This window comes from Scyliorhinus torazame, chromosome 17 (assembly GCF_047496885.1).
Source record: "Scyliorhinus torazame isolate Kashiwa2021f chromosome 17, sScyTor2.1, whole genome shotgun sequence".
Classification (NCBI taxonomy): Eukaryota; Metazoa; Chordata; class Chondrichthyes; order Carcharhiniformes; family Scyliorhinidae; genus Scyliorhinus; species Scyliorhinus torazame.
The window spans coordinates 68,379,193-68,403,439 of NC_092723.1; the positions used below are offsets into that span (position 1 = coordinate 68,379,193).

Below are 24,247 nucleotides of genomic sequence, written 5' to 3' on the forward strand. Positions count from 1 at the left end.
CAAACTCCACACGGACAGTGACCCAGGGCCGGGATTTGAACCCAGGTCCTCAGCACCGTAGGGCAGCAGTGCTAGCCACTGTGCCACGTGCTGCCCCTCTGGGGTTCATTTTTTACCAGAAATTCAAACTAAATCAGATACACAATACAGTGACTACAAAAGAGTAGGTCAGAGGTTGGCTATTCTGTGGCAATTGGCTCATTTAGCACAGGGCTAAATCGTTGGCTTTTAAAGCAGACCAAGCAGGCCAGCAGCACGGTTCAATTCCCGTACCAGCCTCCCCGAACAGGCGCCGGAATGTGGCGACTAGGGGCTTTTCACAGTAACTTCATTGAAGCCTACTTGTGACAATAAGCGATTTTCATTTCATTTCATTTCATCTCCTGACTCCCTAGATCTCTTCCACCACCTACAAGGCACAAGTCAGGAGTGTGATGGAATACTCTCCACTTGCTTGCAGTTCCAGTAACATTGTCTAAGACAAGGCATTCTGCTGAACTGGCACTCGACCCGCCGCAGTTAACATTTGGCCTCTCCATCACTGCGTACAGTGGCAGCAGTGTGCAAGATCAACAAGATTCCTCAACATCACCTTCCAATACTGCAACCGCTACAACCGGTGGGGACAGCAGCAGCAGGTATCTGAGAACACCATCACCTCCAAGTTCCCCTCCAATTCACATCCCATCCTGACGTGGAATTATATTGCCATTCCTTCGAAGTTACTGGATCAAAAACTTGAAGTTCCCTACCCAACAGCACAGTGGAGTACCTTCACAACATGGAATGCTTTGGCACAAGGCAGGATTCAAAACCACCTAAAGGCCGACAAGTCCCCTGGACGTGATTGGTTACATCCCAGGAAGTAGCTAGAGAGATAGTGGATGCATTGGTAGTAAGCTTCCAAGAATCCTTTAATTCTGGAAAAGTCCCAGATGATTGGAAAACCATTATTCAAGACGTGGAGATGCCGGCGTTGGACTGAGAAGTCTTACAACACCAGGTTAAAGTTCAACAGGTATGTTTCGATGTCACTAGCTTTCGGAGCGCTGCTCCTTCCTCAGGTGAATGAAGAGGTATGTTCCAGAAACATATACAGAGACAGATTCAAAGATGCCAGACAATGCTTGGAATATGAGCATTAGCAGGTGATTAAATCTTTACAGATCCAGAGATGGGGTAACCCCAGGTTAAAGAGGTGTGAATTGTGTCAAGCCAGGACAGTTGGTAGGATTTTGCAGGCCAGATGGTGGGGATGAATGTAGTGCGACATGAATCCCAGGTCCCGGTTGAGGCCGCACTCGTGTGTGCAGAACTTGGCTATAAGTTTCTGCTCGGCGATTCTGCGTTGTCGCGCGTCCTGAAGGCCGCCTTGGAGAACGCTTACCCAGAGATCAGAGGCTGAATGCCCTTGACTGCTGAAGTGCTCCCCGACTGGAAGGGAACATGCCTGCCTGGTGATTGTCGCGCGATCTCTGGATCACCCATCTCTGGATCTGTAAAGATTTAATCACCTGCTAATGCTCATATTCCAAGAATTGTCTGGCATCTTTGAATCTGTCTATATATATGTTTCTGGAACATACCCCTTCATTCACCTGAGGAAGGAGCAGCCCTCCGAAAGCTAGTGACATCGAAACAAACCTTTTGGACTTTAACCTGGTGTTGTAAGACTTCTTACCATTATTCTAAAAAGAGATTTTAAAAAATCACTATAGGCCAGTTAGCGTAACTGCTGTCATTGGGAAATCGTTACGAGTAAATTTTTAAGGATATAATAGCAGAGCATTTAGAAATGCATAATATAATCAAGCAGAGTCAACATTGCTTCATGAAGGGAAATCATATCTGACAAATTTATAGAATTATTTTGAGGTAACAAGGAGGATAGCTGAAGGGGAACCAGTACATGTGGTATCAAAACACTTTTTGGAAATCCAAGTACAAGATACCACACAAAAGGCTACTTAACAAGATAAGAGATCACGGTGTTGGGAGGCAGTGTAATAGCATGGATAGAAGATTGGCTAACTGATAGAAGTCAGAGTTGGGATAAGAGGGGCATTTTCAGGATAGCAACCTGTAACTTAGAGTGTCACAGGGATTGGTTTATTCACAATATATATTAATGGCTTGGACAAGGAAGTGAATGCACTATTGCCAAGTTTGCAGATGACACAAAAATAGTAGGAAGGCAAGTGGTGATGATGATACAGAGTCTACAGAGGGTTATAAACAGGTTAGTGGGCAAAAACTTGATAAATGGGATATAACGTAGGAAAATGTGAAGTTTGGTAGGAAGAATAAAGGAGTTGAATATTATTTATATAGGTGAGAGGCTGCAGAAAACTGCAGCACAGAGGGATTTGGGAGTCCTGGTTGAAACTGAGCATGCATGTTCAGCATGGAGTGGAATGTTGGCCTTTATTTCAAATGGAATGGAGTATAAAAATAGGGACATCTTGCTAAAACTATACAAGGCACTAATTAGACCACTAGGTTGATCCTGGAAATAGAGGGATTTTCTTATGAGGTTGAGTAGATTGCACCAGTACTCATTTGTGTTCAGAGGAATGAGAGGTGATCTTATGAAGAAATACAGGACTCTCAGGGGGTTTGACAGGGAAGATGCTGAGAGGATGTTTCCTCTTGTAGGAGAGGCTTGTAGGACCAGTGGGCATAATCAAAGAGTTGGGGGTCGTCCATTTAAGACAGATGAGGACGACTTTTTTTCTCTCTCAAAGGAGGGTACGGAATCTGTGGAATTCTTTACTGCGGAGAGCTGTAGAGGTTGAGTCATTATACTCAAGGCGGAGATAAAACAGACATTTAAATCAGTAAGGGAATCAAGGCGGGAAAGTGGAGTTGACGATTAAATCAGACCAGCCATGATCTCATGGAATGGTGGAGCAGACTCGATGGGCCAAGTAGCCTACTTCCTCTCCTAGGTTTTATGGTCAGCTTCGAGGGCAACCAAACATCCACAATAAATATCAGGTTTGGCATCAATGCCTAAATCTTGAAACTGGTTTTTAAAAATTGGTCTAATTTGAGCTGCTATGAACTACATTTAAAAAATGCTTAGAGACAGTAAGTGAAATGTACCATCTTGTGAATCCCCCAAGCAGCACAGACCAGAAAATGTCAGGTTGACATCCTGATCTATGTTAATTTAGCTGATGCTAGCCAAGATTCAGGACTACAAGAATATAATACTCAAGATTGAGTAGGGGGCGGGCAAAGAAAAGCAAAACAAGCTTCTATTTTTGATCACAGTGCTCTTCACATAAAATAAAAGTTATTGGGCAAGGAAAGGGCAGGATATGGTTGCCATGCCCCCCACTATCATATGGAGTGCTGGCACTCCTCATGTGCAGGCTCAAGCAGACAAGAGTGACCATTTCAAAGAGACAGGAGGGAACTAATGGAACTAGTTCAGTGTTCTCTGAATTGGAGTGGAAAGGAAGAAACAAATAATATTGTTATCAAGAGGGAAGCAGATAGATACTGAAAAATCTGCATGGCTAAGGGAGTTGGCCAAATTAGAACGTTCTTTCAGAAGTCAAATGGCCCTCCTTCTACAGGACGTGTCATTGTACTACAACTTTGAGCAAAAGCTATTTACAACCAACAAACTCACATACTCATTATAGACTTTCCATGCATTCGAACCATGCTGTGACATCAGCTCCAGGTTTTCAATTCTCACTGCTTGATGTTCTAGCTGTGCCATGGAGTTGTTCACAGATTCCTGCCATGCAGTGATATCATTCTTCTGTCCTGAGGATGGGGCAGGCAGTTCATACCTGGAAAACAGCAAAACGCAGATGAATTAAACAGAAGAGCAGTCTTTTATTTTCCCCCTCATTTCCTGAAGACACAGGGAGCTAGTTTTACTGATGTGTGTTCTCTCACCCAAGTAGCTCCTCTTCCTAGGATGCATTCACACCCCAGGTTTTGATGGTAGTCCAAAACAATTTTGTAGAGGTGCACAACGTAAAGCAGCTATGAAGGTCTCATCTGACTCCAGAGTGAGACTCCCTCCTTCAGGAAGACTCACTCTGCTTCAGTCCACGGACTCCTGATTCCAGGCTACAATTACACAACCAGTGTTGCAGGGAAGCAGCAGCAATGTAAATTATACATATTTTTAAAGTGTTTTTATTGGGTTCACACATTTTGTATTTCACAACTCATATGCTACCAGAGGGAAAAAAACAAAATGAGCAAGAAGTAAAAGGAGGTTTAAAACAAAAACCAGGCTAAAATCAGTGCAGATATTTACGTACAATTACTTTCCCTCCTGCTGTTGCTGTGGATCGCCTTCCACGTCCTGTGGATGTTCTCTTCCGACCCTCGATGGCACATTTTATTTTCTCTAGTTTGAGAAATGCTGCCAGGTCAGACAGCCAATCTGCAGCCTTAACTTTGACAAAGAGTCATCTGGACTCGAAACGTTAGCCGTTTTCTTTCCCTGCAGATGCTGCCAAAGCTGCTGAGAATTTCCAGCATTTCTCTTTGGCTGCAGCCTTGGGTGGTGCTGCCAATTATCAGCCGAGCAGGATTTCCGGTGGGTGATCAGGGAGGCAACGGCTAGGTCGTTTGTTGCCCGCCCCATGAAGAGTTTTGGCTGGTTGGAGATCCTGAAGACCACTACTTTTGGACTTGACTCCACCCTCATTCCTCCTGGACATTTGAGTTCATCCAGTACCCGCATCCCTGGCACTGGTCACATTTGTCCTCCACCTCTGGAGAGAACCTGCTTATTCGGGTTCTGGTCAGATCCGCTCTGTGCACCACCTTAGCTACGTTAGGCTCAGCCCTGCGCATGTGGAAGTGGAGTTTGCCCTCTGTAGTGCTTCGATCCAGAGTCCTTCCCCTATTTCTATGACTCGTTCCTCCTCCCATTTTCCCCCGTCTCGTCGGGAGGGGAGGAGAGAGAGAGAAGAGTACCTTCTCCCAACAGTTGTGCAGAGTATAGCTTCGTAGGGAAGCCCATATAGCTTGCCTTCCCCAAGTTGCTCACATCCAGCAGTCCTGGCATCTGGGGGTTCATTGTTGTTTCCTTACAGAGGAAGTTTTTGACAGGTGTCACAGCTAGTTTCCTTTTGGCAATTGGAACCTCGGAGTTCCCCTAGGGTAGCTACTCGGTTATCAGTGTAGATGTCCCTAACCGTCAATGTCCGCTCCTCCTATCTCCACTTTTTGAAGGGAGTAAAGCAGTGGCTGTTGCAGATGGGGGCTATGGTGAACATTTTGGTTAGGCCGAAGACACCCACTGGTGTCTTTATTAGTGTCACAGGTAGGCTTACATTAACACTGCAATGAAGTTACTGTGAAAATCCGCAATGAAGTTACTGTGAAAATCCCCTAGTCGCCACACTCCAGCACTGTTCAGGTACACTGAGGGAGAATTCAGAATGTTGAATTCACCTCAACAAGCAAGTCTTTTGGGACTTGTGGGAGGAAACCGCAGCACCGAAAGACATGCACACAGGCAGGGACTGGAGTACGTGCAGACTCTGCACAGTGACCCAAGCCAGGAATTGAACCTGGTTGGGGGTATGAGAGTTCAGTTGTGACTAGTGCTCGGAGGGATATTCCCCCAAGCAGGAACTCTCCCCCATCTTCAACCATTCTGTTCCCGGTTCCTTCACCCATCGCCTCACTTTTCGTGCCATGGCTGAAGCGGCTGTTTGGGACGGCCAGGCCACCCACGTTTCTTTTCCTTTGTTGGACCTTCTTTTGGATCCTCGAGTTCTTCAACCGTGTTGAAAAAGACCTCGAGTATGTAGATCAGCAGGAACAGGAACCTGCGCAGTACGCTCATTTTGATCATCTGCACTCTCTCTGACGGGGTGAGTGAGAGTTGGCCCCACCTCTGCATGTCCCTGTTGACTTCCTCCACCAGACCAGCCAGGTTCCATTTGTAGATCCGGTGTCCAGGCGTGGGCTATTTGGATCTCCAGATAGCAAATTTGGTCTGGGCTTGTTTGAATGGCAGTCCCGACAGCTCTGTCCCTCCCCCCTGCGGGTTCACAGGGAAGATCTCACTTTTGCTTAGGTTAAGTTTGTAATCTGAGAAGGCGCCTAACTCCTTTAGGAGTTTAATTATCCCTTCCATGCTGGCCCAGGGTTTGAGATGTAGAGGAGCAGATCATCTCTGTAGAGTGAAACTCTATACACTGACCCCCCCCCCCCCCATTGGATAACTCTCCACCCTATTGCCGTTCGGAGGGTGATTGCCAGTGGCTCGATTGCCAGAGCAAACAGCAGTGGGGATAATGGGCAAACCTGCCTCGTGCCTGAGCAGCTGGAAGTATTCAGAGCTGGTGTTTGTCCATACGCTAGCCGTGTGGCACTGTACAGCAGTTTCACCCAGGAGATGAACCCTGGTCCCAACCCAAACTGTTCCAGTACCTCTAGGAGGTACTTCTACTCAACTCTGTCGAAGGCCCTTTACTCAACTCTGTCGAAAGCCCTTTCTGCATCCAGGGAGATGATCACTTCTGGTGTTCTCTCCCCAGGTGGAGTCATTATCACGTTCAGCAGGCACCCAACATGCTCGATGTTAGCTGCCTACCCATGACAAAGCCCGCCTGGTCCTCCGGACTACCTCTGGCTCGCAGCTCACCAGCTGCTTTGTTTCATTTCATCCTGGTATATATCCTGTGTACCCTGAGAAGGAGAACTCCTTCTCTCCTGGGTGTGTGAACCTCCATGGTTCCACTGCCCCAATCTGTTCCATGAACACGCCTAGTTCCTTCGCCATGTTTGCCTTTTTACCGATTTCGGGTTTGACCTGTCTGTAGGTCCTGTACAGAGTTAAAGTCCCCCCCACCCCAGTCGTGGATTTTGGCCATGGTTTCCTTCATGAATTCCGCATTGTCCCAGTTGGGAGCGCACACGTTTATTAGGACCACTGGTGCCCCTTCTACAAAAGCACTAACCATGGTGTGCTGTCCCCCTTGGTCCGTAACCGTTCTGGTCATTATAAATGTTGTCCTCTTATTGAGCAGTATGGCCACCCCCAGCTAGCATGAATGGTACGTTGTCCCATCCACGTTGGTCCTTCTCCCTCAGGTGGGTCTCCTGGAGGAAGACGGTGTCAGCTTTCATACATTCCAGATGGACGAAGGCACTCCCATCTTTTTACTGGGCTGGTAGGTTCCCTGGCATTCCAGGTGAGTATCCTGACCCGGTCCCCGCCCCCACCCTTGCTGCGGGATCCACCATACTTACCTTGTGGATGCGCCCCTGCACTCCGGGGTTTCCCTTTGTTAAGGGGTCTTCCAAGATGGCCGTGGCCACTGTACTCACCATGTGGATATGCCCCCACACACTGGGGTTTCCCTTTGTTTGAGAGCACAAAGGGAAGTGGCCACCTGCGGTGCCTTGGTCTTCCTTGCCGCCATGTGCAATCTGTCGTAGCTAGCATAGTTTCCCTCCCCTTCCCCCACCACTGGCTTTCCCCCTGGGTCTGTTTCCACCCCCCCCCCTCCCTCTCACCATCCCTATGAGTTACCCCCTCCCCAGCCTTTCCCTCGTTTACATCCCTTATTTTCCCTCCATCTAGAGTACTCTCTTCCCCCACTGGGAGCTGTGCCATGGCCCTCCCGTCGTTAGTACTTCCTTGTGCTGGCTCACCCTCCAGTGAGGTCCCACCCAGGGGTGGGGACTACACCTCCCCAACAGATGTGGATCTCTTAAATTCCCTTTCCTCCTCCTCACCCCTTCTGCGTCCTACTACTCTCACCCCCTCCTTTTTGAGACGTTAGATTTGAAGACAAGGCGGTTCAGCCTGCATAAATGGTCTCTGCATTTTTTTTTGTTGAGCGATGTGATTAAATGTCTGGTTCACTGCTGGTTTTATTGACTTCTCAGCCCATGCTGGTGCACAAATTCATCTGCTTCCGCCGGTGCGGTGAAACACTATTCCCTGCCCTGGAAAGTCACCCAGAGCTTGGCGGTGTACAGCATTCCGAACCGCACATCGATCTTATGTTTTTGTAAAGGACTGCCTTGGCTTTGTTAAATTCCACCTCGTGCTGGGACAGGTCTGCCCCAATGTCCTGGTACACCCAGATGGAGTGACCCTCTCATTTACAGGACATTGTATGTCTTGCCCAGTTCAGGATCTCGTCCCGTCTTGGTACCGGTGCAGTTTCACAATGATGGCCCGCAACTGCTCCCGGGCTTGGGCCGGTCGGAGTGACCTGTGGGCTCTGACCACTTCTGGGGGTTTGGGGAAGTTTTCCCCTCCAACCAGTTTGCCCAGAAACTGGGTCACGTACGCTGTACAGATCCTGCCTACGTGCCCCAGTAGGCCCACAATGCAGAGGTTTTGCCAGAGCAACGATTTTCTTAGTCCTCGACCTATCCCCTTAGTGTCCCATGCGTCGTCACCTTGCCATGTCTGTATCCAGTGAGGCGATCCGATCACGCTGGTTGGTCGCGACTTTCTCCAGTTCCCTGATCGCCCCCACCTGCATCTCTAGACGCTGCTCCATCTTTTCCATCGCTACTTGAAAGGTGACCAGCACCTCCACTATTGGCACTTTCACCATCACCATCATTTCAAGTTTGATGGCGTCCTGAAGATCTTGTGTTAGGAATTCCCTTCAAGAGCAGCACGGTGGTGCAGTGATGCTCGGCGCCGAGTACCTGATTCAATCCCAGCCCAGGTCAATGTCCATGTGGAGTTTTCACATTTTCCCCATGTCTGCGTGGGTCTCACCCCACAACCCGAAGATGTGCAGGGTAGGTGGATTGGCCATACTAAATTGCCCCTTAATTGGGAAAAAAAAATGAATTGGGTACTTCCAAATTAAAAACATTTAAAAAAAAAAAGAATTCCCTCGGTTCATCCCACGGTAGCCGGCATATGTTCTGGCGGTCCATCCCATTTGGTTGTGGCCAGATCTTTGTTGCCTCGCGTGTTTGCCATCGCCTCAGTCTTTCTCTCCCGGCTTATACTGCCTCTACGTTCTCCTCGGGTTGCTGTTGCTTTACATGTTTCTTTCGTTGTGATGTTGGAGGAGGGTGGGCTTTTTTTCCCTGGGTTGAGCAGGCTATTTTGGGTTAAATTTGTGTGTCCACACAGCACATCCCTATCCCTGGAAGTCGTAAATATATTCTTAAAAAGAAAGTTCAAGCTTGGTTACTTAACAGCAGAGGATATGAAAGTTGACCAGGATACTGTTCTCAAATTGCCAAACAAAAAACAAAAGGCCATGTATAACGATTAGGAATGAGGGCCAAGGTTGATCCTTGGGATTTTCAGCACAATTCAATATCCAGCGAAAGCAAGTTGCATTGGACGGAAGATACTACAACCCACAAGACCCTGGACAGGGTGCAGTGAAAGACTTCCTCAAATTGGTACCAGTGATGAAGGATTTTATGTGAAGAGACCAGAGAAGGTAGGATTGTTCTCCTTAAAACAAAAGCAGTTTAGGGAGACTAGATATTTAAAACCAAGAATAGATAATAGAAACAGCTTTCATTGCACTTCCGGTTGTGGCGATGCGGAGCTAAGCCACACATTTCGGCAGCTCCCGCTTTAACGGACTTTTGTGCTCTCCGGAGAAGCCCCAACGGAAATTTTTTGATTGAATCCCGCGTGGGAAGGTGAAGTAAGGTCCCCCCTTACGTCGTATGGCGGGAATTAGCGTTGGAGCGACGGAGAAAGAGGTTTTGGAGTAGCGTCAAAAACGTGGGGGAAAAACCAAGATGGCGGAGGACGGAGATCGAGCAGCATGGGGGCCGGACCAGCAGGAGTTCCTCAGGCGCTGCGTGGAGGAGCTTAAAAAGGAGGGGCTGGCGCCAATACTGTTGGCGATCGAGGGGCTGAAGGAGACCCAGAAGGCCCAGGCGGTGGAGCTCAGTGAGGTGAGGGATAAAACTAATGAGAACGAGGACGAGATCCTGGGCCTGGCGGTAAAGATGGAGGTGCACGTGGCGGTGCACAAGAGGTGGGCCGAGAGACTCGAGGTCCTGGAGAACAGATCGAGGAGGAAGAATCTCTGGATTCTGGGTCTCCCTGAAGGAGTGGAGGGGGCTGATGCTGGGGCGTATGTGAGCACGATGCTCCATTCGCTGATGGGTGCGGAGGTCTCTCCGAGCCCCCTGGAGCTAGAAGGGGCTCACCGGGTCCTGGCGAGGAGACCCAAGGCTGGCGAACCGCCAAGGGCAATAGTGGCAAGGTTCTATCGCTTCGTCCTGAGATGGGCCAAGAAAGTGCGGAGCAGTAGATGGGAGAATGCGGTGATCAGAGTCTACAAGGACTGGAGTGCGGAGGAGGCAAAGAGGAGAGCGGGCTTCAACCGGGCCAAGGCGGTGCTGCATTAAAAAAAAGAGTGACATTCGGAATGCTGCAGCCTGCACGACTGTGGGTCACTTATCAGGACCGACACCACTATTTCGAAACGCCAGAAGAGGCTTGGACCTTTATCCAAATCAAAAAATTGGACTCGAACTGAGGGGCTGTGGGGGAGATGTTGACTGTATATAGGGTTGTAAGTATGGGTAAAGAATGTTTCGCGAGTGGGATGATGGATGGGGATGGGGGAAAGAGTTCTTTTTTCTTTTGATGAGATAGTGGGGAATGTGGGCGTCGGTGCTGGAGGGAGGTAAGACTCGGGGATGGGGGAAACTGAGATAAGGCCGCAACAGGAGCTGCGCCACAGGGGGTCGGGTTGGCTCAGGAAATCACGGGCCTTTTCCCTTTTCCCGCGCTAGGGAGGTGGGGATGGAGGAGCGTAAGGAGGAGGAGAGATTCCCACACGGGGGAGATCAACGGGAAGCCGGGGGAAGCCGGGGTCAGAAGTCAGCTGACTCACGGAAGTAGTATGGGGGGAGCAAAAGAGCTAGATGCGGATCTAGCGGGGAGGGGGATAATAGGGTTGCTGCTGCACTGGCCGAGGGGGAACTGAAAATGGAAGAGGTGGTCCGGGCGGGGGTTCCCCGTCTGGGGGACTGGAGGGTGTGGGAGACACGGGCACGGGACTGGCCTAAGATAGGAGATGGCTAGTCGGCAGGGGTGGGTAGCCCCCCAATCCGGCTGATCACGTGGAATGTGAGAGGCCTAAATGGGCCGAATAAGAGGGCCCGAGTGTTCGCGCACTTAAAGGGACTGAAGGCAGCGGGTCATGCTTCAGGAGACGCATCTGAAGGTGGCAGATCAGGTCAGGTTAAGGAAGGGATGGGTAGGACAGGTGTTCCATTCGGGGCTGGATGCGAAGAATAGAGGGGTGGCAACACTGGTGGGGAAGCGGGTGTCGTTTGAGGCCAAGAACATAGTAGCGGACAATGGAGGCCGATACGTGATGGTGAGCGATAGGTTGCAGGTGACGGGGTAGTATTGGTAAATGTATACGCCCCGAACTGGGACGACACTGGATTCATGAAACGGATGCTGGGGCGTATTCCGGACTTGGAGGTAGGGAGCTTGATAATGGGTGGGGATTTCAACACGGTGTTGCACCCAGCATTAGATCGTTCCAGCTCTAGGACGGTGAAGAGGCCGGCTGCGGCCAAGGTGCCCAGGGGGTTTATGGATCAGATGGGGAGAGTAGATCTGTGGAGATTTGCCAGGCCTTTGGCCAGAGAATTTTCTTTTTTCTCCCACGTACATAAGGCCTACTCCTGGATAGATTTGTGTGTTCTGGGCAGGGCAGTGATCCCGAAAGTGGAGGGAACGGAGTATTCGGCCATAGCCATTTCAGACCACGCCCTGAATTGGGTGGAGCTAGAGCCGGGGGAGGAGAGGGACCAACGCCCGTTGTGGCGGTTGGATGTGGGACAGCTGCCCGTTCCTGGACTATCTTGTGGGCAACCGTTCCTAGACTATCTCGCGGAGCGTTAGATGAAGGTCGGACAGCAGCAGCAGCAACCCAGGGGGGAGGAGGGGGAAGGGGGGTTTTTCTGGGGGGGCATTTGAGCAAGAAAATACATGAATCCGGAAAACTGAAATGTACGGGAGGAATCCAATGTACAAAGTTCTGTATCATATTGACTTGCCAAGTTCATGTCTTGCTACGCAAACTTTCTTTCTTTTGTGTTACGGGGGGGGGGGGGGGGGGGGGTTGTTTGTAAGGTTGAAAATTGTGTTTAAAAATTCTTAATAATATATTTTAAAAAAAGAAAATGTAAAAAAAGAAAAAGAAACAGCTTTCATTGACAGAATGGTCAGTAACCAGTGGGCACATAATAATTGGTAAGAGTCAGATGAAATTAGATTATTTTAATGCTCTGGATGAAGACAGGCACTGGCTGAAAGGGTGCTTGAATCTTTTTTTAAATTCAAAGTAACTAATTCATTTTTGTTCCCAATTAAGGGACAAATTAATGTGGCCAATCCACCTGCCCAACTTTGGGTTGGTTTGTGAGTGAGAGAGGGAGAGAGAGAGAGAGAGACCCAAGCAGACACAGGAGGAATGTGCAAATTCGAACCCAGGTCCTCAGTGCCATGAGGCAGCAGTGCTAATCACTGCACCACCATGCCGCCCCAAGGTGGAGTCTTAATTGAACCAGCCATGTAAATACTATGGCTCCAAAGGCAGGTGAGGTCGGGAAATTTTGCAGTCAGTAACTCACTGTCTGACTTTCCAAATCCTCTACCCCATCTCACAGGCACAAGTCAGGAATGTGATGAAATACGCTCTACTTGCCTGGATGAGTGCGAAACCACTTAGAAAGCTTGACATCATACCAGACAAAGCAGCCGGCTTGATTCCTTCCACACTGGCGCAGAGCTGCAATTGTGTACGCTCACGTACGAGATGCACTGAAGTTAACTGAAGCCGCCTTCCACAGCACCTTACAAAAACACAGCCTCTACCACCTAGGTTAAGGGCAGCAAATGCATGGGACCACCACCACCTGCAGGTTTCTCCTCCAAGGCATACACAGATGAGCTGGAATGAGATGATCGTTACGTCACTGTTGCCTGATCAAAAATTTGTAACTCCCAACACAGAGTGCACCAGATGGGCTTCAACAGTTCAAGGAATTGGCTCACCACTATCCTTCTTAGAGATGGGTAATAAATGTTGGCCTAGCCAGTGATGCCTACATCCCAGGAAAGAATTTTTTTAAAGAGTCAATTCAATAGTAACTTGGTCCTAATTCGATAGCTCTTTCAATGAGCCAGTGCTGGCACAGGGCCAAAAAGGTTCCTTCCACTCCAACTTCCAACGTGCCCTTCCATCCAACTATTCACATCAGTGTGACTGGGTAAGATAAAGTATACAGTCTTCCAATTAATTCCAATCCCAAGGGAATGAATTTCAACAAACTATTCGTAAATGTTAGCCTTGCCATTCATTACAAAAGCTGCTTGTTTTTTTAAGCCTGTTGCTCACCCACCAGTCATTTTCCAGTTTACATTTTCCGAGCAAACCTGCAGCCTCACCTTTTCATACTGAGCAGTTCCATTGGTTGGCGAGCTGCCAGTCGCTCAAACTCATTCCTCATAATCTCGGTCTATAAAATAAGTTAAATAAAAACCCATTAGCCTTTAAAACGTTTATAACCAAGGCAAACGTTTTAAAGCACTGCATTTTTCGGTGGTGCAGCATCAATGAATCATACATGATTAAAAAGGTTAAATGAAGCTGTTACACACTTCCCGTAGAGCTGTTACTGTGCTACACTGCTGTACATATCCTTTGTGAAGACTGAACTCCATAAAATAGCAACACAACAGTTAAATCTCACAGGGTTTTGCTAGCTTCATTAATGCACAGAATTAAAACATTTGACAGTAACTAGGGGGAAATCAAGACTTCTTTTACCCTCACTGGTTTCTGGGTCTGGATTGCATGGCCTGAATGGGTGATGGAAGTAGATTCATAAGTGCTTTCAAAGGGGAAATGAGATATACTTGAAAAGGCTATGGGGGATTGCAGGGCTATGGGGGAAAAAGGAGGAGTGGGACAAATTAGATAACTCTTTCAAAGTTGCTGCGCAGGCAGAATGGAGTGAATGACCTCCAGCTCTACTATAAGATGCTAGGATCATAGTTTGATTATGGTTTAATAACCTTGGAAAATTAAAGAATTGCAGAGAATTTTAGAACCACCATTATTTTCTCAAAGCAACTGGGAAATGGACAATAAACTGCACCTTGCTGGTATCAACCACGTAGAGAATAGGTGGTTCTTTGAATCTGACAAAGGCTTTGCTGCAATTTTTACCGACATTAGGCAGCAGCAAGATTCAATAACTGCAGCGCTATAAATCAAAATGCATGATGTATTTTGTATAAAAGACATGCGGAATGAATGCTTGACTTTACTAGAGATCAGATTCCAAAAATGGGAGATCTGGAAAGTCATAGAGTTCCTTGCAAAATACCAAAGAACAATCTATAGAAGAATTACTCATTTTCTACATCTGCGGGGCATGGGAAAATGACATCCCGTGAAAAGAAACACATTAGTGTCTGGACTGGCCCAATTTTATCAACTGCTAAAAACGCAATTATCAGAAATCTAATTCTTCACACAAAATGAACTCCTTTCAGCAACCAAGTGATTCTGCCACCGTTATATATCCTCACTTGCATCGGACAGACTGTGGATACTGGTGGGTACTGAGACTTTCATTTATCACTCCAAGCCTGGTTATCACAGGTATCTAAGCCATTAAGGTCATGTGGCCTCACGTTTTTTGAAATGTTTTTATTGGATTTTCATATATATCAATTTAGAAGTTAGAATTACAAAACCGCGTCCTAAACCGTGGCAAAAAGGAAAATTAGAAAGAGAAATCGAAACCAGCATCTATTTACAAGCAACTGTCTTCCCTCCAAATGGGGCCGTGAGCCCCCTTTAGTCGGCATACAAGTTACAATCCCCAATACGGCCAGAGCACGTATTTGCAAGTGTCTATTTACAGTTCAATTTGGGCTTCAGCTTGCCCTTTGTCCAGTCCCCTGCAGCTTAGTCCCTTGCGTTCTCTTGTTTGCCTTCGCTCTCCCCCCCCTCCCCTCGCTCTTTCCCTTCCCCTTACTCCACTGATTGCTGGCTATGAACAGGTATTGAAACAAGTTGGTGAATGGCTTCTACATTCTGTGGAAGCCTTCTTCTGACTCGCGGATGGCAAAATATATTTTATCCAGACTGAGAAATTCCGCCAGGTTGGACAGCCAGTCTGCAGCTTTGGGTGATGCTGCTGATCGCCAGCTGAGCAGGATTCTCCGGCGGGCGATCAGGGAGGCAAAGGCTAGGAACGGCGGCCCTCCTCCCCATGAAGACCTCTGGCTGATCTGATACCCCACCACTTTTGGGCATGGCTCCACCCTCACTCCAACAACCCTGGTCATGGCCCCAAGAAGGTCGTCCAGTACCCGACAGGTCTGGGACATGCGAGTGTGGTTGGCTGAGTCTCCCTGGCACCATCCGCATTTGTCCTCCACCTGCGGAAAGAACCCACTCGTTCAAGTTCTGGTTAGGTGCGCTCTGTGCACCACCTTTAGCTGCTTTAGGCTCAGCCCGGCACATGTGGAGGTGAAGTTCATCCTGTGCAGTGCTACGATACGATCCAAAGTCCACCCCCTATCTCTATGCCTAGTTCCTCCTCCCCCATCATTTTCCTCGTCTCGTCAAATACGGAGCGTACCGCGTCCACCGGTCGCTCGTACAAGTCTGCACTAATACCCTTCCTGAGGTCGCCCGTGTCCGGATGTTCTTCTACCAACGAGTATCCTGGTGTCTCGGGGTACATCGCTGCTTCCTTGCGGAGGAGACTTTTGACCTGAATGTGTCTCAGGTTGCTTCCTCTTGACAACTGGTACCATGTCCTGAGCGCGGTTAGTACCACTAGACTCTTGAGTATCTGGTCACGCGGGGCGGGGGGGGGGGGGGGGGGGGGGGGGGGGGGATTTGGTCTGGGCTTGCTTAAACAGCAGTCCCTCCAGCTCTGTCCTCCCCTGCGGGTTTACAGAGTAGACCTTGCTCAGGTTAAGTTTGTAACTGGAAAAGGCTCCAAACTCCTTTAGGTGTTCCATTATCCCTTACATGCTGGCCCAGGGGTTAGAGATGTAGAAGAGCAGTTCATCCGCATAGAGTGAAACTCATGATCTCTCTCCCCCCCACTTTGGAAGCCTCTCCAGCAGCGCACCAAGGTTGATTGCTAGTGGCTCATTTGCCAGAGCAAACAGCAGTGGGAATAGTGGGCAACCCTGCCTTGTGCCTCTGTGCAGCCGGATCTAAAGCTGATGTTTAAAACTGCTTTCTTCTTTTCGAAGAGTTCTGGTTCACTGCCTTCCCAGCCCACGTTTATGCATGAATTTGGCTGCTTCTGCCGGTGCCATACCCTTGAAAGTCACCCAGAGGCGGGGTACAGCATCCCAAACTGCACCAGGCTTTTATATAGGGCCACCTTGAATTCCGCCCGACCCTTGGCCAGGTCTGCCCCAATGTCCTGGTACGTATGGATTGAGTTTTCCTCCCACTTACAGGACCATGTGCCTTGCCAAATTCAGGATCTTTTCCCGGTCTTGGTACAGGTGCAATTTCACAATGACGGACCAGGCCTGCTCCCCAGCTTTGGCCGGAGTGACCTGTGGGCTCTGTCCACTGTGGGGGAAAGCTGTCCCTTCCAACAAGCTTGCGCAGCATCTGGGCCATGTACTCTGTGGGGTGCCTGCCCTCGGTGCCCTCCGGTAGGCCCACAATGTACAGGATTTCACACGCGACCCGTTCTCTTGGCCTTCAATTCCGCCTCGACGTTCCTGGTATCACCACCAACCTTGCCATCTGCTTCTCCAGTGAGGCAATCCAGTTGGTTGCCGCCTTCTCCAGCTCCCTGATTGTCACCTTCTGTGTCTCCAGATGCCGCTCCGCCTTTTCCAGCACTGCTTGAAAGGGGACCGAGCCTCGCATCCACCACCTTCATTTCTAATTTGATGGCATCTCTGTGCAATGGAGTTCCTGTGTTAGGAGGTCCATCCATTTGTTTAATGGGGGAGGGCGGCATATGTCCTGGCAGCAGACCCTGTTCGGATGCGACAGATTTCTCGGTGCCCCACGTGTTCGACGTCACTTCAATCTTCCTCCCCAGACTTTTGTTGGTTCTGCTGTCCTTTCAGCTCCTCAGGATTTTTGCCTGGCATGCCTCGTTCTTATGGAGGTGTTGGAGGAAAGGGGGGGGGTAAGCTGTCTATTTTTGGACTAAAAGTGCCTAGGAGAACATGGTCGCTCAGCACATCCCAGTCACAGGAAGCCCCGTGGCCTCAACATTCTCAACAATTGAAGCAAATGTCCAATTTAAATGGCCGCCTTCCTCAACTGGTCTTTGGGTCTCGGCGGAGCTGGGGTCAAATACCATTGTAATACTGTGTGCTTCAACATTAGCATTGGTGGACAGCGTCAATACAATTCCTCACTGCAATCAGGTCACACCACACTGTGCAATGATAGTTAGCTAAAGTCCCCTAGTCCCAGATGACCATAGGCTGCTTTCTCCTTTGAGGAGAAGAGCTGACTGGTGGTAATTTAACCTGAGGATCACCATACCTCAGGTGAGGAGCAAGGTTGAGAAGGCGGGGCCTTCATGAATAACGATAATTAATCATAGCATTACTGCATCATCATCTGCACTGATCTTTAACTCTATAGTTACCGATGAAGAAAGATGTAGAAGATGTCAGAACCCTCAAGAAGAAGAAAAAACAATTACAAGGCCCCACACTTGGCATTAAATGTTGGGCTGGTACCAGAAAAGTGCATGTACGCTGGGCTCTGAATTAATATCTGTTGAGACAGAAAGAGATCCAAGTGGCACAGTGCTACTCCAGAGACTGGAGCACGAAAATGTAGACTCACACTCCAATGCAGGAACAAAGGAGTGTGGCATGATCAGAATAACCGCTGTTAAAATCAAGGGTGCCTCCTCGCAGGGGAGCATAAAAGATCACATGGTGTAATTTTAAAGAGGTAGGAGCTACCCGCAGTGTCCTGGCCAATATTTATCCTGCAAATCAATATCACCAAAAGTTATTGTTCACAAGGCATTAGCAGTTGTTCAGCATACCTGCACTCTTATGGGAGAGCCTGAAGACCATTCTGACATTGCACATGCACTTATACAGCAGAGGGGCGACTAAAGAGTAAACCAAAATGGAATGTGCTTCATGACCAAGTCTTTTTTTAAAATCATTTCATGTGGACATCACCGACTAGACAAGCATTTATCGTCCATCCCTAACCGCCTGAGGTGGTGGTGAGCCACTGAACTGTTGCAGGCCCAGTGTTGTAGGTACACTTAAATTGCTGTTAGGGAAGGAGTTCCAGGGTTTTGACCCAGCAACAGTAAAGGAAGTGATATAGTTCCAAGTCAGGATAGCTTGGAAGGGAATTTGCAAGTGGTGGTGGTCACATGTGTTTGCTGCCCTTGCCCTTTGAGGTGGTAGAGGCTGGTTTAGAAGGCATTTTGGTGAGTTCCTGCTGTACATGCTGCCACTATGCACCAATGATATAGGCAGTGCATGTTTGAGGATGGGGTGCCAATCAAGAGGGCTGTTTTGCCCTGGATGTTGAGCCAGGCAAGTGGAGATTATTCCATCACATTTTTGACTCGTGCCTTTTAGATGATGGACAGGGTTTGGGAGTCAGGTGGTGTTTGAAACTTATGGAACCGCTGGTTAAATTGCTGTGGTGTGCTGGCCTTTGAAGTTGCTTGCTGCTTGGTTCTCGCTACCTGTGCCTTTGTATTCAAATATGCAGTACTGTAGATTGCTGGCTTTAATCAATCAGTAACAGCAGAGTCCAGCACAACCACAGCAACGATGAAAAAAATCTCTTCCAAAAAGGGAAAAACCAGCATAAAATTCCAAAGCAGTCACTAATCCACTGATTAGTGTCTAATTCTTTTAATTTACAAACCAAGGACAACTATAATTATAATTGCTGGACACTAGTTTGAGGTTCTTCAAGTCAACTTCACCACCCTTTTGTTGCATCATAGCACAAGTCATAGGATTTGTACCTTCTTCAGCCATACGGTGTAATCACAGCATCACTCACTGCCTGGCAACCTACTTAACAAAAATTACCCATTGTGGAGAACGGAATTACTTCACAGCAGGGGCAGGATCAAATTAAGCTGAAATCTGATCCAACCCACTTGTATTGTAAATAAACAAGTATTTTCTGTTTGTTGGAGTTTGCTGTGTGCAAAATTGTTGCCACATTTCCTAACGGTGACATTTCAAAAGTGCTTCATTAGCATTAAAGCTCTTTGGGATGCCACACAGTTATGAAAGACATTGTATAAATGCAAATCTTTATTTAAAAGGCACAAGTTTCTAAAAGGTCCAAAATCAATGCTACAGGAGGCAAATATTTTAGCCAATATAAAGAAAGGTACAGTATTCTTGTACAAGAACAAGTTATGCCCCATGTAGAAAACAGTTTCTAGTTATGATTTCAGTACATGGTGGGAGACATGGGAAACATTCAGAGAAAGGCCATTAGAATAACAGAAGTTTTTTTTTTTATTAAACTGACACATGATGAGCTCAGGGAACTGCATCATTTTGGTCCAGAAATGTAGACTTCAGGAGAGACCAGATTATAATGAACCCCGTCACGTGGAGAGATTGTTTGAATTAGTTAAGAACAAAGGGACATGCACATAAATTATGCAAGCACAGAAGCAGATAAGATGTCAGGTGGTTTTTCATTTCCTGAAAGTCACTGATATTTGGAAGAAGTTGGCAGGTCACGCAGTGAGGGGAGATTCACTGTAAATATTCAAAAGGGAGCTGGCCGAGTTCTGAAAAGGTCATTGCTATTAATGCATACAAAGGTAGTTGCAATGTCAGACAAGAACTTCTCAGAATTACTTTGAGTTTGACTAGGATTTATTGTTTAAAGTCTGCTCTTCAGCCTCCTGCAGTTCATCGCATGGTTGTTGGGAGATGGGGAGCATGGAAATTAAGTTGCTTGGTTGCAACGAGCTGACTTTTTCGAATGTTCACTTGACTGAACTCTGCTTTGGTTCAACCCAGGAGCAAAATTTTACATTTTAGAAAAAGACTGCTACACTTCAGCACAATCTAAATTTTATTTTGTTGATGGCTTCCTCCCAACTGCGTCTCAACTTGCTGGGAGACCTGCATTAAGTGCTGGCCATCGGCAGTTTGCCTTGCACCTTCAGGCAAATATGGCTGATGGCCTTCTCCTTCCGGATGGTGCATTACTCCAGGAAGCCATGTTGGCTCAAAGTAGTTTGGTGAAAGACAGGTTGGAGACCTCCAACCTCATGCTAGGAAACTGAAACTTTGATCAATAGGTACCTGGGTCAAACCAGTCAGCTCACCCCTGGGCCAGTGCGTGCCTTTGCAAACATGAAAAATATAACAGGTAGAGTAAACATTGACCAGGGAGCATCATAATGTTTATTTCCTTTGACACAAAAGAAAAATAATATTTTTTTCACCTGTCTAAAAAAAACAAAAGATTGTAGCTTGTTTTAGACCTTAAAGCCAACTATTGGACAATTTCATCTATGTACTGACCAAAGATGTTGCCTATATCCCCAGGAGTACCAACATCACAGTGAAGAGCAGCACCATGGGAGATTATTAGTCATTCTCCCAAACCACCATGCCTTGTAATCCTGTTTGCTCCGATCCTCCATCGTCCAGGGGAGTAAGGAACATATGCATCAACTGGCAGAAGCACCATCCAGTCCAATCCCGATCCATTCTGACCAAAAAGATCCATTCTGGATCATAACTGACTTGGGAGGGCAGCATTTACCAAGGTGTTTTTGGACAATAGGCAGGGAGCGCGGGCTTTTCCCCCACGAAAATGGGGGGGGGGGGGGGGGGGGGGGGGGGGGGGGGGTCAGTACTGGCTTGGTGTCCACATTGGTGTATGGGGGGGGGGGGACATTGGCCCCCCACATTAGTGGGGGGAGGGCTGGAGACTTTGAGAGGGAATCCAATAGGGGGATCGGAGGCAGAGGCGGGAGCGGCTGGGGTCAGCAGGAGTCAGCTGACTTACGGGAGTGCAATGGGGAGAGCAGGGTGGTTAAGCAGTTGCTTGGCCGGGGGATTTGGGGGGGGGGGGGGGGGGAAAGAAAGAGAACTGGGTTGCTGCTGTGCTGACTGAGGGGGAGTTGAAGGTAAGAGGGAGAGTCGCAGCGGGGAGCCTCTGCCTGGGGGGCTGGAGGCGCAGGCTCGTGGCTGGCCTAAAAAAGGAGATGGCTAGTCGGCGGCGGCGGCGGGGGGGGGGGGGAAAGAGAGAGAGAGAGAGTCCCCCGATCCAGCTGATCACGTGGAACACTTAAAAGGGGCTAAAGGCAGACGTAGCCATGTTACAGGAGACACACCTGAAGATCGCGGATCAGACCAGGCTGAGGAAGGGATGGATGGGGCAGGTTTTTCGCTCTGGGCTGGATGCGAATAACAGGGGGGGTCGCAATCCTGGTGAGTAAGCGGGTGGCATTTGAGGCGGTGGGTATTGTGATGGATAAAGGGGGTCGATATGTGATGGCGAGTGGCAGGTTGCAGGGGGCCCGGGTGGTGCTGGTGAATGTGTATGCCCCAAACTTGGACGTGCAGGATTCATGAAGCGGATGTTGAGTCAGATCCCGGATCTGGAGGCAGGTAATCTGATAATGGGGGGAGGGACTTCAACACTACTGGACCCGGCACTAGATCGGTCTAGGTCGGGTAAGAGGCCGGCAGCGGCCAAGGTCCTGAGGGGGTTTATGGATGCCAGGCCAATGGAGTTTTCCTTCTTCGCTCATGTGCACAACTACTCGCGAATAAAAATTTTTGTGGTAAGCAGAGCACTGATCCCGAAAGTGGAGGGGGTGGAGTATTCGGCCATTACGATTTCGGATCAGGCCCCGCACTGGGTGGAGCTCGAGTTGGGGGAGGAGAGGGGCCAGCCCCCGTTGTGGCGAATGGATGTGGGGCTGCTGGTGGACGAGGAGGTTTGTGGGCGGGTTCGGGGGTGCACCCAAAGATATGTGGAGGCCAATGATAATGGGGAGGTGTCGGTGAGTGTGGTCTGGGAAGCGCTGAAGGCAGTGGTCAGGGGAGAGCTCATTTCAATCAGGGCTCACAGGGCGAAGAGGGAGAGGATGGAGAGGGAGAGATTGGTGGGGGAGATACTGAGGGTGGATAGGAGATACGCGGAATCCCCCGAAGAGGGGCTGATGAGGGAGTGCCGGAGCCTCCAGAGTTTGACTTGCTGACCACAGGGAAAGCTGAGGCCCAGTGGAGGAGGGTACAGGGAGCAGTGTATGAGTATGGGTAGAAGGTGAGTCAGATGTTGGCGCACCAGCTGCAGAGGAGGGAGGCGGCTAGGGAGATTGGGGGAGTCAGAGATAGAGGGGGGAACACGGTGCGGAGTTCAGCTAAAATAAACAGGGTCTTTAGGGACCTTTATGGTAAGTTGTATAAGTCAAAACCCCCGGAGGGTGTGTGTGTGTGTGTGGGGTGGTGGGGGGGGGGGGGGGGGAGATGCGGCAATTCCTGGACCAACTGAGGTTCCCAAGGGTGGAGGAAGGGCAGGCAGAGGGTTTGGGGGCCCCGATTGAGATGGAGGAGCTAGTTAAGGGGTTGGGGAGTATGCAGGCGGGCAAGGCCCCGGGGCCGGATGGGTTCCCAGTTGAGTTGTACAAGAAGTTCTCGGAGCTGTTGGGCCCATTGTTGCTGAGAACCTTTAATGAGGCGAAGGAAAAAGGAATCCTTCCCCCGACGATGTCGCAGGCTTTGATCTCACTTATCCTCAAGCGGGATAAGGACCCACTGCAGTGTGGCTCTTAATAGGCCAATTTTGCTCCTCAATGTGGATGCCAAGCTGTTGGCAACAATTTTGGCCACCAGGATTGAGGATTGTGTTCCGGGGGACCAGACGGAGTTTGCGAATGTGCGGAGGCTCCTGATTGTGATTAGGATGCCCTCCGGGGGGGGGGCAGCAGAAGTGGTAGCGGCAATCGGCGCGGCGAAGACCTTTGACCGGGTGGAGTGGGAGTACCTGTGGGAGGTGTTAGGCAGATTTGGGTTCGGGGAGGAGTTCATAGGGTGGGTTAAATTGCTGTACCAGGCCCCGGTGGCGAGTGTATCGACTGGATTATGGGATTTGTGTGGGCAAATAAGACCCCGAGGGTTACGAGGCTGTTCTTGGAGCGCAGTCGGGGGGGGAAAAGAGAGGCAACCATAGGTTTGTTCCAGGTAGGATAGATGGTGGGTTCCTAAGCTGGCACCGGGTGGAAATTAAAAGGATGGGGGATTTATTCATCGATGGGACTTTTGCCAATCTGAGGGCGCTGGAGGAGAAATTTGGGTTACCTCCGGGAAATGCATTCAGGTATATGCAGGTTCGGGCATTCATGAGAAAGCAGGTAGGGGAATTCCCGCTGCTGCCTGCCTGAAGGATACAGGACAGGGTGGTTTTGGGCGTGTGGGTCGGGGAGGGTAAGATATCGGAGATATACCAGGAGCTGCAGGAGGCCTCGGTGGAGGAGCTGAAGGGCAAGTGGGAGGAGTAGGATGAGGGCTTGTGGGCTGACGGCCTGGGCAGGGTCAATTCCTCCTCATCTTGCACCAGGCTCAGCCTGATCCAGTTTAAAGTGGTGCACAGGGCGCATATGACAGGGGCGAGGATGAGTAAGTTTTTTGGGGTAGAGGACAGGTGTGTGAGGTGTTCGAGGAGCCCAGTAAACCACACCCAGATGTTTTGGGCATGCCCGGCGCTTCCGGAATTTTGTACGGGCTTTCTTGTTCTTAGGGGCGCATGCCTCATTTTGCTTTGAGATGGGTGTTAAATTGTTAATCGTTTAGAGGATTAAGTTGTTTTGTTGGCATATTGTCCTGTTTTCTTTGTATTATTTTCCTTTTTGGAGTGTTTTGTAAAAATTGTTGAAAAACCTTGAATAAAAACATTTTTTTTTTTTTAAAAGGGCAATTTAGAGTCACAAACATCAAAGTTAAAAGAGGTCTCACAGACTCACTTCAAATGCTGAATAGTCAGGTGTAGGCAAATAGCTCAGGTAATTTTTTGTGGGTCGATAACGTCTGGTCTCCTCCTCCACCAGAGCAGCTGCCTGAAAAAGAACAAACGTGAGTAAAACCCAAATACTAAGCGGCCTTCAATTAATCCTTGCTCAAATGCATTTTAAACCATCAGATCAGAATGGGATTGCAGGCAACTGGGAGTCAAAAATATTCTACCCAATGGCAGCTGCTAAGAACATTCAGGAACCCCCAGACCTTCTGGAA

At 48.8% G+C, this 24,247-nt stretch overlaps 1 protein-coding gene across 2 annotated transcripts in view; it reads right to left on the reverse strand.

Annotated features, from left to right (window-relative positions):
* Positions 1–24,247, reverse strand: part of bcas2 (BCAS2 pre-mRNA processing factor) — a 58,872-nt gene that overhangs the window by 23,018 nt on the left and 11,607 nt on the right. For both annotated transcript variants that reach the window (XM_072480568.1, XM_072480567.1), the window contains exons 2-4: positions 23,980–24,072; positions 13,415–13,485; positions 3,645–3,806 (exon numbers count right to left, since the gene is read on the reverse strand). In XM_072480568.1, coding sequence (XP_072336669.1) covers positions 3,645–3,806; positions 13,415–13,485; positions 23,980–24,072 — 326 coding nt within the window. The remainder of the gene's footprint in view (positions 1–3,644; positions 3,807–13,414; positions 13,486–23,979; positions 24,073–24,247) is intronic.